The sequence below is a fragment of the Oncorhynchus kisutch genome, linkage group LG17, assembly GCF_002021735.2.
Source record: "Oncorhynchus kisutch isolate 150728-3 linkage group LG17, Okis_V2, whole genome shotgun sequence".
In the NCBI taxonomy this organism is placed as follows: domain Eukaryota; kingdom Metazoa; phylum Chordata; class Actinopteri; order Salmoniformes; family Salmonidae; genus Oncorhynchus; species Oncorhynchus kisutch.
The window spans coordinates 49,720,202-49,735,262 of NC_034190.2; the positions used below are offsets into that span (position 1 = coordinate 49,720,202).

The 15,061-nt window shown below is 45.5% G+C and overlaps 1 protein-coding gene across 6 annotated transcripts in view; it reads left to right on the forward strand.

Moving 5' to 3' along the window:
* Nucleotides 1–15,061, forward strand: part of LOC109907825 (voltage-dependent L-type calcium channel subunit alpha-1D) — a 103,285-nt gene that overhangs the window by 34,221 nt on the left and 54,003 nt on the right. For all 6 annotated transcript variants that reach the window (XM_031793994.1, XM_031793995.1, XM_031793998.1 and 3 more), the window contains exons 4-7: nt 8,272–8,411; nt 9,099–9,238; nt 9,544–9,696; nt 11,617–11,813. In XM_031793994.1, the coding sequence (XP_031649854.1) occupies nt 8,272–8,411; nt 9,099–9,238; nt 9,544–9,696; nt 11,617–11,813 (630 nt within the window). The remainder of the gene's footprint in view (nt 1–8,271; nt 8,412–9,098; nt 9,239–9,543; nt 9,697–11,616; nt 11,814–15,061) is intronic.

The window sequence follows — 15,061 nt, forward strand, 5'->3', positions numbered from 1 at the left end:
AATCCAAGATCTCTATTTGTGCCATGTGGGGCTCAAACATTGAACCTGGTTGTGGCTGATGCTGCTAAAAGTCATGTCGATGCCACCGGTTACTTTGGCACCTTGTCCACCCTGTTCTCAGCCTCCACACAGCGGCAGGCCATCCTGAAAAAACACGTGGACATCACTTTGGTGATGTGGACTGAGACGAGGTGGGAGAGTGAAGTTAAGAGTGTCGAGCCACTGAGGTATCAGGCAGCAGCGGTGAGAGAGGCACTGATTGAGGTGAGGGATCAAACCAAAGTGAACCATGTGAAAACGATTGAGGCCCAGTCCTTGTCAGAGGAGATGGGATCATACTGCTTCAGCACCTGTACAGTCATGTGGTATGACATCTGGAGCCAGATACAACAGGTGAGCAAGCTGATGCAGTCTCCCAGTATGTTGCAGTCAGTCTTCTCAGAAAGACAGAGAGAGGTCTCAGCAACTACAGGGCGAAAGGCTTTATGACTGCACAAACGTCAGCCATTTTTCAATGTCGTTGTTGATGCTGCAACCTAAGCCCTTCAGGAAAGATTTTCCACATTGGAAAATGTGGGAGAGAAGTTTGGAGTGCTGTCAACCTTCCAAAGTCTCTCAAATGAGGAGCTGACAGAACAATGTGAGGCCCTTAGTATGACACTGCACTATAAAGAACACTCAGACTTGGATGGCAGAGAGCTTGCACAGGAACTGAAGAACTTGCCTGACTTGCCATCGAAGAACATGACCCTGCTTGAGCTGCTGATATTTATACACGAAAAGGAGCTCTTAGAAATGTATCTACATTTGTGGACTGCTCTCAGAACGTGTCTTACTCTTCCAGTGACCGTAGCTGAAGCAGAGAGGAGCTTTTCAGAGCTGAAGCTCATCAAATCCTACCTGAGGTCCACCATGTCACACGAAAGCCTTCGTGGCCTTGCTGACATCAGTATTAACCATGCAATTGCTGGGCAGATTTCTTATGACGATGTAATTGATGACTTTGAATCAAGAAAGGCAAGAAAGGTCAGGGTTCAGATGGCAGTTGTGCAATTTAGTTTGTGTGTTTCTCGTTTGAAGTGCAATAGTGTAATAATCAGGCTCTCTTTATTTATTTATTTATTTATAAGTGAGTTATTCTATTTGTGTATTTGTGTGATATAGGATTTGTGCAATTTTAGTTTTATTTGTGTGGTTTAGCAATAGGGTAATAGTGTAATAGTTCGATTCTCTTTTTTTTTGTATTTATATACTACAGTTTGTTTCTATTTGTCTTTGTTATTATCGTCCAGGGAGCCATACAAGCTAGAGCCGCCACACACACACGTTATCTTTATCTCATTATTCATCATCTATTGGCCATAGTTACTGTAGTAGTTATTGTAATAGTTACTGTCTCTGCTACTAACGTCACGTTGTCATCATGTGACACCGACAATTCGGGAGGTACCATGTGATCCAAGGTGGAGGTTGTTGTGGTTTGTGCTCATCCAAGTGGCATTGGGTCTGTCCACTCTGATCATAGTCAGACGCTCAGATGGCATGGCACAAACCCTCTCTGGTATGCCAACCACTCTACCACTGCTCCCAGCTGATCCATCTAGCAGGTAATGTGTGACGCTGTCCACCCAACCCTGCGAAATTATCGATCCCAAACACACAGAAACACAGAGAAAGGGAGAGAGAGACAGAGAGAGACAGAGAGAGAAACAGAGAGTCAGACCCCCCCCCCCCCCCCCCCCCCAGTGATAGGTACCCTGTAGGCTGCGCAGCACACACAGCTGATTATACTAAACACAGTATCTCCCTATGTTCAGTTAAGCTGAATCAATTTGATTGGCCCACCCATGTAGTTGGTGTCCCACATTCATATACAATGTCAGTGTTATCTCTCTCTCTCTCACTCTCTCTCCCCCTCTCCCTCTCTCCCTCTCTCTCCCTGCCTGCCTCCAGCCCATACACCCGAATGTTCAAAAGAGGATACCTCAGATACTTTGACTACCTGTCCGGATCGGGGTCAATTCAGCTTTAATTTCAAACAATTCACTTAATGTATTGATTGAATTGAAAACTCAACTGACCCCAACCCCAATACCTTTCCAGGATTATCCAGTAGTGGGTTCCACCTCTTTCCATCTGCAGACAAGTATCAGTCTGGGTGTTTAAATCTGTCAACACCATTTTGCCATGTTGAGTGATTGATATATTTGATGGGATGGTAGATTATTCTGAGTACATGGCTGGACCATGATGAGTGATCTGAGCAGCTCAGGCCTGCGGGTGGGTGGGTGACAGAGAGGGTTACAGTGAAAAGAGGAGCACACTGTCTCACACTGCTGCTCTTCTTCCTCCAGCCTCTCTCTCTCTCCTCTGTCTCACACTGCTGCTCGTCTTCCTCCAGCCTCTCTCTCTCTCCTCTGTCTCACACTGCTGCTCTTCTTCCTCCAGCCTCTCTCTCTCTCCTCTGTCTCACACTGCTGCTCTTCTTCCTCCAGCCTCTCTCTCTCTCCTCTGTCTCACACTGCTGCTCTTCTTCCTCCAGCCTCTCTCTCTCTCCTCTGTCTCACACTGCTGCTCTTCTTCCTCCAGCCTCTCTCTCTCTCCTCTGTCTCGCACTGCTGCTCTTCTTCCTCCAGCCTCTCTCTCTCTCTCTCCTCTGTCTCGCACTGCTGCTCTTCTTCCTCCAGCCTCTCTCTCTCTCCTCTGTCTCGCACTGCTGCTCTTCTTCCTCCAGCCTCTCTCTCTCTCCTCTGTCTCACACTGCTGCTCTTCTTCCTCCAGCCTCTCTCTCTCCTCTGTCTCACACTGCTGCTCTTCTTCCTCCAGCCTCTCTCTCTCTCCTCTGTCTCACACTGCTGCTCTTCTTCCTCCAGCCTCTCTCTCTCTCCTCTGTCTCGCATTCACTGTTTTTTCCTCTCTCTCACTATCGGTCTGTCTTCACTCTTTCTATGTCCCTTTCTCACACTTACATGTATACTTTCTCACTCTCCCCCAGTCTCTCACTTGTCCTTGAGTAATGACACTTTTGGAAGCCATTTATTGATGGAAAGCGGCATTCTGCTGTTCTGGTCACTGGGCTATGGACTGTATGCTAGGAGAGCTCCCTCTCCTTCCATATCAAAAGAACACCCTGCACTGATAGCCAACAGGACTACAGAGATAAAGAACACTGGTGGAATTGTATAGATGAGACACACACACACACTTATCCAATGGCTCTGTTCTCCTCCATTGAAAGTATATTAACAGTCCCTTTTCATTAGTTTGTTGTGCAGGATTCTTTTAGAAAATAAATTGTTTCCAGCATCAGTCATTCAGATGTTGTATGACAAGGACTGGATGTTTTATTTGAGTCCTCGGTTTAATTTAGATTGGTTTATTTGGATGCAGCACAGCAGTTTGGGTTCAGAGAGAGTTCACTGAGAGAGTCGGCTCTGTGTTCCTTCTTCGTGTCCTATGGGTACAACACTCAGGACTCCACCTGTCAGATAAAGACTACAGGCACTATTTAACCTAACAAAAAAAAAATTAAAAACATTATTTGTGTGCTGCATGTTTACATGTTCACTCACATCTACTGTAGGTACTAAATAAAATGTTTACATTGAGACAAAATGAAACATAACTTAAATGCATATACACTGAGCGTACAAAACACATTTTCTTTGCCCTCAGAACAGCCTCAATTCGTCGGGGCATGGACTATACAAGGTCTTGCTGGCCCATGTTGACTCCAATGCTTCCCACAGTTGTGTCAAGTTGGCTGGATGTCCTTTGGGTGGCGGAACAGTCTTGATACACACAGGAAACTGTTGAGTGTGGAAAAACCCAGAAGTGTTGCGGTTCTAGTTACAAAACCACTGTTTCTGGCACCTACTACGATACCCTGTTCAAAGGCACTTAAATATTTGGTCTTGCCCATTCAGCTTCTGAATGGCACACATACACAATCCATGTCTCCATTGTCTCAGGGCTTAGAAATCCTTCTTTAACCAGTCTCCTCCCCTTCATCTATACTGATTGAAGTGGATTTAAAAGGTGACCTCAATAAGGGTTCATAGCTTTCACCTGGATTCACCTAGTCAGTCTGTCATGGGAAGAGCAGGTGTTTTTAATGCTTTGCACACTCAGTGTAGATTGTTCCCTATGAGAACCCATAATACCGACCCACAGTGAGTGTAATGTATTCTTTGCTGAGTAGGACGTAGCCTACTGAGTATTAAGACTGATGAGGGCCAGTCTCAGACTATTCAAAAGCATTACAGAGACTTTGATTAGTGGACTGGATCAACAACTTCAGTTTGGGGTTGGACCCAAACGTGGGGATTTAATGCTTATGGTCTACCAGTCCTTAAGTCAATAGTCGTTGAAGTATTCCTTTGGCAGTGGTTTGGTTCATGCCTCTCTCATCCCGTGATTTGGTCAGTCACAGTGGCTGCTAGGGTCCTGTTTCTGACATATTTTAGGATACTGTTCCACTCTACCCATTGATGATGGATTGGATTTGACAGTATATACACACACATGGCTAGCACTTTCTCAAGTGTTCAATGTGCTTTACATTGTATAGGGGAAACAGCTCCTCCACTACCAATGGATGAAGAGTTGAACCTCTTGTTACCCCCTCATCATCACTTGGCTCTGGCTCTCGCACACTGGATCTGTTCTCACACTGGATCTGTTCTCACACTGGCTCTGTTCTCACACTGGATCTGTTCTCACACTGGCTCTGTTCTCACACTGGATCTGTTCTCACACTGGATCTGTTCTCACACTGGCTCTGTTCGCACACTGGATCTGTTCTCACACTGGATCTGTTCTCACACTGGATCTGTTCTCACACTGGATCTGTTCTCACACTGGATCTGTTCTCACTATCAGGTTTCAGGTAAGACCCAAGTGCAGACTTTGTTGAAGTAACAATGTTTATTGCAACAACAGGGGCAGGTAAATGACAGGTCAAGGCAGGCAGGGAGCTGTCCAGAGTAGTGGGGCCAAGATACAGGACGTCAGGTAGGCTCAGGGTCAGGACAGGCAAGGGTCATAACCAGGAGGACAAGAAAAAGAGAGACTGGGGAAAAGCAGGAGCTGAGACAAAACACTGGTTGACTTGAACAAACAAGACAAACTGGCACTGACAGACAGAAAACACAGGTATAAATAACCAGGAGATAAGTGGGGAAGATGGGCGACACCTGGAGGGGGGTGGAGACAAGCACAAGGACAGGTGAAACAGATCAGGGCGTGACACTCACACTGGAACTGTTCTCACACCGGTACTGTTCTCACACCGGAACAGATCTCACACCGGAACTGTTCTCACACCGGAACAGATCTCACACTGGAACTGTTCTCACACCGGAACTGTTCTCACACCGGAACAAATCTCACACTGGAACTGTTCTCACACCGGAACAGATCTCACACTGGAACTGTTCTCACACTGGAACTGTTCTCACACCGGAACTGTTCTCACACAGGAACAGATCTCACACCAGAACTGATCTCACACCGGAACAGATCTCACACTGGAACTGTTCTCACACCGGAACTGTTCTCACACCGGAACTGTTCTCACACCGGAACAGATCTCACACCGGAACTGTTCTCACACTGGAACAGATCTCACACCAGAACTGTTCTCACACCAGAACAGATCTCACACTGGAACTGTTCTCACCCTGGAACAGATCTCACACTGGAACTGATCTCACACCGGAACTGATCTCACACCGGAACAGATCTCACACCGGAACTGTTCTGTTTGATGCAGCTCTATCAGCTACAGGTCCAGTTTTGGCTGTTGTGTTTGTGTTCCCATCTTCAGCTGTTCCATTAGTCACTAATAGCGGATGTTCCATATTCTTAGTGGTTCCACTCCCTCCCTGACGTTCTATTAGCTGATGTTCTATCTGTCGGCTGGCTGTTCACAATGGCTGTCTAATGGAGAGATGCTGCTCCTCTCCTCCCTCCACAGAATACACAGATTCTGTCTCTATTGTCACTTGGCTGCAGGCCTAGCTTCTGCGCACTCGCGCAAACACACACTCACACCCACAGTGACTTAAGGTCACAAAGGCAGCAGCGGGGCGGACGTGGCCTCCGTGGCTGCCACAGCGTCAGAGCTTGGCTAAGTGCTTCCATTCAGACGTGATTATTACTGTAAAGAGGAAGTGGGCAGGTCTACTTTGTCAGCTGGAGACAGAACAGAAAAAGGGGCCATTTTGGACCAAAGCAAACAAAGGGGAGATGAGTGAGGAAGGGGACACACATTCAAGCAGTTCAAACGTGTGCGTTCACGGCTCTTATCAGTGTGAGGCAGCTAGCGTCGTCACGTGGAGATGCTGGGCCACCATCAGACTACTGGAGACTGTGTCTGTTGTATACTTATGTACTGGGTGTGTGGCGGCAGGACGTTTATTTATAAGCGCTACTACATTTTAGGTACTCTTGGAAGAGGTAGGGTTTAAGACGTTTCCGGGAAGATGGGCAGGGACTCTGTTGTCCTAGCTTCAGGGGGAAGCTGATTCCACCATTGGGGGTGCTAGGACAGAGAAGAGCTTGGACTGGGATGAGTGGGAACTGCCCTCATGCAGGGGTGGGAGGGCCACGAGAGCAGAGGTGGCAGAACGGAGTGCTGGGGGTGTAAGGTTTGAGCACAGCCTGAAGGTAGGGAGGGGCAGTTCCCCTTGCAGCTCCATAGTCAAGCACCATGGTCTTGTAGTGGATGAGAGATTTAACTGGAAACCAGTGGAGTGTGCAGGGTGACATGGGAGAACTTGAACACCAGGCGGGCTACGTCGTTCTGGGTAATTGGAGGGGTTTGATGGCACAAGCGGGGAGCACAGCCAACAGAGAGTTGCAATGGTCTAGATGGGAGTTGACAAGAGTCTGGATTAGGACCGGCACTGCTTCCTGTGTGAGTAAGGGTCTTACTATACAGATGTTGTAGAGCATGAACCTGCAGGAGCGAGTCACTGCGTTGACGTTTGCAGAGAACGACAGGGTGTTGTCCAGGGTCACGCCAAGGCTCTTTGCAGTCTGGGAGGGGGACACCATTGACTTGTCAACCGTGACCAGAAAAGAAACATTCACGAATCAAAAGCTTGCTTGTTTTGTTATAAAGCAGCTTTTCCTATCCATTCATTAGACAGTCCCTACGTTGTTGTACCGTTAGCATCCTAACAGGTCAAGCTGTTCTAACTGTATTACTCTACATTAGCTAATCCCTGGACTGTACTGAATCAACGCGGAGGCCAGAAACAGAGGCTGAGGCTGACTGGCTGGCTTAATGGCTCTTTAAAGCCTGCTGCTGAATCACAAAGCAGAGGCCTTGAATGATGTGGGAATCTCTGCCAGATACAGGGATATGCTCTCTGATCGGTATTAAAAGTCAAACTCATGCTGTTACCCTGGTAACATTTGCATTACGCAACAAACGGGAGATGACAGTTTTCGATATGTTGACTTTGTGCTCCTTCGATTCATTCACTGAGGTGTGGGTTGTTGGTGGGGAAAAGTGTTGCTTTGCATTGTGCCCACAATTCTTTGTATACAGAGGTGTATTCTGACCACGGGCTTGTTTATAAGTGAGATCTAATGCTTTCCCAGACCACGGCAGGTTGGTCTTTAAAAAGAGAATGCCAATGTGTCGACCCAAAACAACTTCTCTCAGGTGTGAACAACATGAAGGCCATGTAGAGGAATTGAGTAATTCAGAGGCTCTCCTCAGGATTACACAAATCAGGCTGCTTTGTTCAGGCTATTCCTTCCCGCCGCACTAATCCAGACCTCACGCCCTGTCACCTTCTAATCGTCTGTCTGTGTGGCTCTGCACCACCAGGCATGATGGGAAAAATAAAGGTTTTGATCTTCAATCATCCAATGAGTGACATGAATGTTGTTTTCACCAAACTTTTATCTGTCTAACTGGATTAGCAACCTGTTCTCTCTTTCATTCTTTCTTTCCCCCACATCTCTGTCTGTTGTTTCTGGCATATTCCATCCTCCACCACTGTAACTGAATCCTCATCATTGATCAAATCTCTGCTCTGGGCCAGGTGTTGGTGAATGACGATCTCCCCGGCACAGTTTAACCCTGTTGGCTCAACCATTACTGCCTGCTCACAATGAACCAATCAGACTTCTTCTTCTTGAAGAGTGTTTGTTGTTGTATTTATTATTCACATCCTTGATGTTTAATGGCCCTCTCTCTCTCTCCCTCTCTCTCTCTCTCTCTCCTCCCCCCTCTCTTTCCCCCCCTCCCCATAGGAAACAGTAGAATATGCCTTCCTAATCATCTTTACTATAGAGACCTTCCTGAAGATCATAGCGTATGGTTTAGTCATGCACCAGAACTCCTACGTAAGAAACGGATGGAACATGCTGGATTTTGTCATTGTCATAGTAGGGTGAGTACCACCAAATCAATGGCTCCAAGACAGAGTCATAGAGTAATTCACACACACACACATGCATATACACACACATGAGTATTCCAGTTCCTCCTGATGCCAAGGTACATCATTACAGCCCAGTATGGACCACTGAAGGTGCACTCAATTATTTTCCTGATGTGTGATACTGGCTCAAATTACGATACGTTATCTATAAAGAAAAAAATAAACATGTCCTATGTCACCTCTGGTCTGAGTGCTTGTTGAAGGGCATATTCTGCTTATTCTTTCCTCTCATTTTTGGTGCCTTTCTGTAATGGTAGTTCATTGAATTTTTATGATATTTTTATATACTCAATATTGACAGAAACAAATATTTATATTGAGGAGTTTGTTTGCCACACAAACCAGGCGTCAGACAGACACTCATACAGCGTCTGTCTAAAACACACATTACATAGCGGTAGGCGCAATGTTGATTTTACATGTGTTTTTATTCAATTCAAACACACACACACACACAACAGTATGGCCCAGAAAAGACCACTAAGATAAATCAGAGTTCTGTCACCAGAGAGCTCAGAAAGCCTCAGGGCTGTATTTTACAATGAAGTCATCTGTATCTCTGTCTGTGATCTTTGTGATATCTCTCTCCCCTTCCCTCTTTCCTCCCTCTCTCTTCCTCTCTCCCTCTCTCCGCAGGTTGTTCAGTGTAGTTCTGGAGGTGATAACCAAAGAGGGCGATGCCGGGGGCCAGGGGGGTAAGCCGGGAGGCTTCGACGTCAAGGCCCTCCGAGCATTCCGGGTACTCCGCCCCCTCCGCCTTGTCTCAGGAGTACCCAGTGAGTTGCCATGGCACCAGAATATTTAATACATTTAGACTCTAGAGATGAATCATTATGTAGTAATTGATCTGTGTTTCTGATTCTAGTTCAAGCTCAATCTCAAGTTTTATTGATACCCATATAGCAGCCTATACAGGCTGAAATCTATCTGGACATAACGTATACAAATACTGAATGAGTTTCCTCATAATATACTCAATGGATATATTAAATGGATGTCCTCATAGCTTTACACTGTCCCTGCTTCCATCTTGTGTGTGTGTGTGTGTGTGTGTCTGACCCATCTCTCTCCATGTCTCTAGGTTTACAGGTAGTGTTGAACTCCATCATTAAAGCCATGGTTCCTCTGCTCCACATCGCTCTGCTCGTCCTCTTCGTCATCATCATCTACGCCATCATCGGCCTCGAACTCTTCATTGGCAAGATGCACGCCAGCTGCTACCTGGTGGGCACTGGTAAGGGCCTGCGTCCCGTAACCGGCCTGTCTCGGTCCGTTACTTGAAGTTAAACTTTTCCCAGCTTTTGATGCATGTCAGTACCGCATAAAAAGACAGGCTTAGGTTACCGATCGATAATTTACAATGGCTTGCGAAAGTATTCATTCCTCTAGTCATTTTTCATATTTTCTTGCCTTACAACCTGGAATTGAAATGGATTTTTGGGGGGTTTGTATAATTTGATTTACACAACATGCCTACCACTTTGAAGATGCAAAATATTTTTTATTGTGAAACAAACAAGAAGTAAGACAAAAAAAACGGAAAACTTGAGCGTGCACTATTCACCCCCCCAGAGTCAATACTTTGTAGAGCCAGCTGCTCCAGCTCCTTCAAGTTGGATGGGTTCCGCTGGTGTACAGCAATCTTTAAGTCATACCACATATTCTCAATTGGATTGAGGTCTGGGCTTTAACTAGGCCATTCCAAGACATTTAAATGTTTCCCGTTAAACCACCTGAGTGTTGCTTTAGCAGTATGCTTAGGGTCATTGTCCTGCTGGAAAGTCAACCTCCATCCCAGTCTCAAATCTCTGGAAGACTGAAACAGGTTTCCCTCAAGAATTTCCCTATATTTAGCTCCATCCATCATTCCTTTAATTCTGACCAGTTTCCCAGTCCCAGTCGATGAAAAACATCCCCACAGCATGGTGCTGCCACCACTATGCTTCACTGTGGGAATGGTGTTCTCGGGGTGATGAGAGGTATCGGGTTTGCGCCAGACATAGCATTTTCCTTGATGGCCAAAAAGCTACATTTTAGAGTACCTTCTTCCATATGTTTGGGGAGTCTCCCACATGCCTGTTGGTGAACACCAAACATGTTTGCTTATATTTTTCTGCCCACTCGTCCGTAAAGCCCAGCTCTGTGGAGTGTACGGCTTAAAGTGGTCCTATGCTTTGCAGCTCCTTCAGGGTTATCTTTGGTCTTTTTGTTGCCTCTCTGATTAATGCCCTCCTTGCCCGGTCTGTGAGTTTTGGTGGGCGGCCCTCACTTGGCAGGTTTGTTATGGTGCCATATGGTGCCATTTTTAAATAATGGATTTAATGGTGCTCCGTGGGATGTTCAAAGTTTCTGTTTTTTTTATAACCCAACCCTGGTCTGTACTTCTCCACAACTTTGTCCCTGACCTGTTTGGAGAGCTCCTTGGTCTTCATGGTGCCCCTTGCTTAGTGGTGTTACAGACTCTGGGGCCTTTCAGAACAGATGTATATATACTGAGATCATGTGACAGATCATGTGACACTTAGATTGCACACAGGTGGACTTTTTTAACTAATTATGTGACTTCTGAAGGTCATTGGTTGCATCAGATTTTAGGGGCTTCATATCAAAGGGGGTGAATACTATGCACACACCACTTTTTTTTAAATAAGTAATTTTTTTCATTCCTAACTATTTTGTGTATGTCCATTACATGAAATCCAAATAAAAATCAATTTAAATTACAGGTTGTAATGCAACAAAATAGGAAAAACGCCAAGGGGGGTGAATACTTTTGCAAGGCACTGTATATGCAACATCAGCAGAGAGTTAGGGACTGTGGCGTGTAATGGCGGGTGTGGGTGGGTGTGTGTGTGTGTGTGTGAGAGAGAGAACGAGAGAGCCTCTGATGAGCTAGTGTGCTATGAGAATTATGTGTTAACACTGTATACATGCACACTATACCTATAGAATGTGTATCTGTAAACAAGACAAGCAAAACTGCATAACTTTTCTGTGCGTCCCAGTGCCTTTTTACACCACAGGATGTATTTGATATTCTCATATGACAAACACACTCTGATATCATGCATCTGATGCGATGCATCATTGTTTACTAAGTTATTTTCCGGCCTTACATCCTACCTTTCTCTCCCTTTCTCTATATGCACTAAAGGTATTCTGGCAGAGGAGGAGCCTGTTCCGTGTGCGGTGTCAGGCCATGGGCGCCAGTGCAGGATGAATGGGACTGTGTGTAGGGAAGGATGGCACGGGCCCAATGGTGGCATCACCAACTTTGACAACTTCCTGTTTGCCATGCTCACTGTTTTCCAGTGTATCACCATGGAGGGCTGGACTGATGTTCTGTACTGGGTGAGGCTGCTTTATGAACCACACCCAGCTAACAACTAGCAAGCTATCTCTACTTACAGTAACAGAGGTTTCAACAGTGTTAGCTTAGCTTCATCGCTAACACTGGATGAGCTCCACTCAAATCCAACTTGCAGAAATAATGTACACAAACATACTCCCACTTCCCCTCTCTGACCTCCCACCTATTTCTCCCTCTCTCCTTAACCTGTGTCTGTACCCTACCTCTCTGCCCAATCTCTACCTCCCTTTCTCTTTCCTCCGCTTATCTCTCCCTCTCTTCTTAACTTATCCCTCCCCCTGCGTCTCTACTCCATCTCTCCCTCCTTTTCTCTCTCCGCCAAATGACTCTCCCTCCCTCTCTATCGGTACTGTCCTCTCTTCTCGTTCATGCCGGTTACTATGGTGATGCCGTGCTAATGAAGCCATGAATGGGGTGAAGGTGACATTGGGAGTGGAAGAGAGATGCAGCCACTCGACAGACATGAAAGGGATTGAGAGGGAACTGAACACGGAGGAGGAATGGGGAGATGAGATTGGCAGTTATCCACCTCATGTTCGAAGGTTTTTAAAACACGGAAGAGAAATGCGGAAACTATGGATACAACTTCCCCCGCGGTCGTGCATTATCATAATTCATATGCGCTCCACTAGTAACCCTGTCAATAGCATATTTCTGCATTAATTTTGTTAACTGAATCAACAACTGCAATAATGCTACTAATACAAGTTAAGACTGGGATGGATCCCCAAAGTATAAAGTGGAAGTATTCCCAAAGTCAATTCATGAGAAGAGACGGACAAACAGTACCCCACCCAGAAGGACTCATCACTGGCTGGGATACTGATATAAACCGTCTGTGACCGTCCATAAAGTGAGCCAAAATATACGCATAAATCATTGACTCTCTTGCTGTTGATGATCAGGCTATGGAAAAACTTAAAAAGCTAAGAAGCCTACCAGTTTCTAAACAGCGATAAAGTTGGGACCGTTCTGGCAAAGTCCTTCGGAGACGAAGATAAGTGGATCTTCCGCAAAGCCGATGTCGAGCCGAGTCAGTCTGAGGAGCCAGTCCCACCAAGCATGGGTGCTAGCTAGCATGGAGGGCGAGGTACTGACTGCTGGTTTCACCTGCATTGCGGTTTGGGGGAAATCCTGCTGCCACGCCACAGCGATATGTGGAAGGTGAGATTAATACCACACTAGCTAGTTAGTGGTAGCTATCTATTTCCCCCTTGTTCCTGTGTGTTCGGTTGCAGGACACACATTTCACTCATTTACTTCCCAAACTCATCTGAACTACACCTACGGGAAGTCCCGTGGGACCTTCCGCAAATAAACAGTGCACACGATGGCACTTTAACATGTTGGGAATGCATGGCTTGCTATGAAATGTTTGTGAAGGTCAACACACACCAACAGGAAAGACTAGAGGAGGAGACGAGAATGCAGGCTTTGTCCGAGGTCTGGTGTGACGCAAGGAAGCTTCAGCAAAGAAAGTGCCTGTGCTGGATACATTTGTACTAGGTCTCGGACAGTGAGGACTTGTCATTTCTTCCCGAGGCCAGCTGAGTAAAAAATTATTATTATTTATTTTGTGTATGTTACACACACACACACATGCACACAATACACCTGAAGAATCCTGCTGGGGAGAAGCAAATGGTTCTTCATCCTCATCCTCAGGCTCAGACAACATTTGTGAAGACACCTGTGTGGCTGAGGAGGTGGATGGCTCATCCAGTGCCAGAGGGTGCCCCAAAATATTTCAGAAGTGCCCCTGAATTTGCATTGAAATACAATAAATATAAAGTTGAAGTCCGATGTTTACATACACTTAGGTTGGAGTCATTAAAACTAGTTTTTCAACCACTCCACAAATTTCTTGTTAACAAACTATAGCTTTGGCAAGTCGGTTAGTACATCTACTTTGTGCATGACACAAGTAATTTTTCCAACAATTGTTTACAGACAGATTATTTCACTTATAATTCACTGTATCACAATTCCAGTGGGTCAGAAGTTTACATACACTCAGTTGACTGTGCCTTTAAACAACGTGGAACATTTCTGAAAATGATGTCATGGCTTTAGAAGCTTCTGATAGGCTAATTGACATAATTTTAGTCAATTGGAGGTGTACCTGTGGATGTATTTCAAGGCCTACCTTCAAACTCAGTGCCTCTTTGCTTGACATCATGGGAAAATCTAAAGAAATCAGCCAAGACTTCAGAAAAAAATTGTGGACCTCCACAAGGCTGGTTCATCCTTGGGAGCAATTTCCAAACGCCTGAAGGTACCACATTCATCTGTACAAACAATAGTATGCAAGTATAAACACCATGGGACCACGAAGCCGTCTCATACTGCTCAAGAAGGAGACGCGTTCTGTCTTCTAGAGATGAACATACTTTTGTGCGAAAAGTGCAAATCAATCCCAGAACAACAGCAAAGGACTTTGTGAAGATGCTGGAGGAAACAGGTACAAAAGTATTTATATCCACAGTAAAATAAATCCTATATCGACATAACTAGAAAGGCCGCACAGCAAGGATGAAGCCACTGCTCCAAAACCGCCATAAAAAAAGCCAGACTACGGTTTGCAACTGCACATGGGGACAAAGATCATACTTTTTGGAGAAATGTCCTCTGGTCTGATGAAACAAAAATAGAATTGTTTGGCCATAATGACTATTGTTATGTTTTGAGGAAATCGGGGGAGGCTTGCAAGCCGAAGAACACCATCCCAACTGTGAAGCACGGGGGTGACAGCATCATGTTGTAGAGCTGCTTTGCTGCAGGAGGGACTGGTGCACTTCACAAACTAGATGGCATCATGAGGGAGGATAATTATGTGGATATATTGAAGCAACATCTCAAGACATCAGTCAGGAAGTTAAAGCTTGACAATGACCCCAAGCAGCGGGTATTGCTTATACACACTTCGTAATCCCTACTGATGCGTATCAAAGTAGTGTTGTGGAGGTACACAAGTTATCAATTACAGTACAATAGAGAAATTATGCACAAATTAGCCTACACAATTGCAAAGCACAGTGAAATATATTTACATGGGCGCTGCACACAGCCTAGTTTCAGAGGAATATCATCTGCAGGCAGCAAGAATCTGCAGCTCCCACCTGGTTTTGGCATGGAGCAGCTCACAGAAGAATGGCATTGGTAGCTGGTAGGGTTGAAATGACGTTTCAACTTATGAGATCTACCAGTAAATTCTAACTAAGGCAACAAT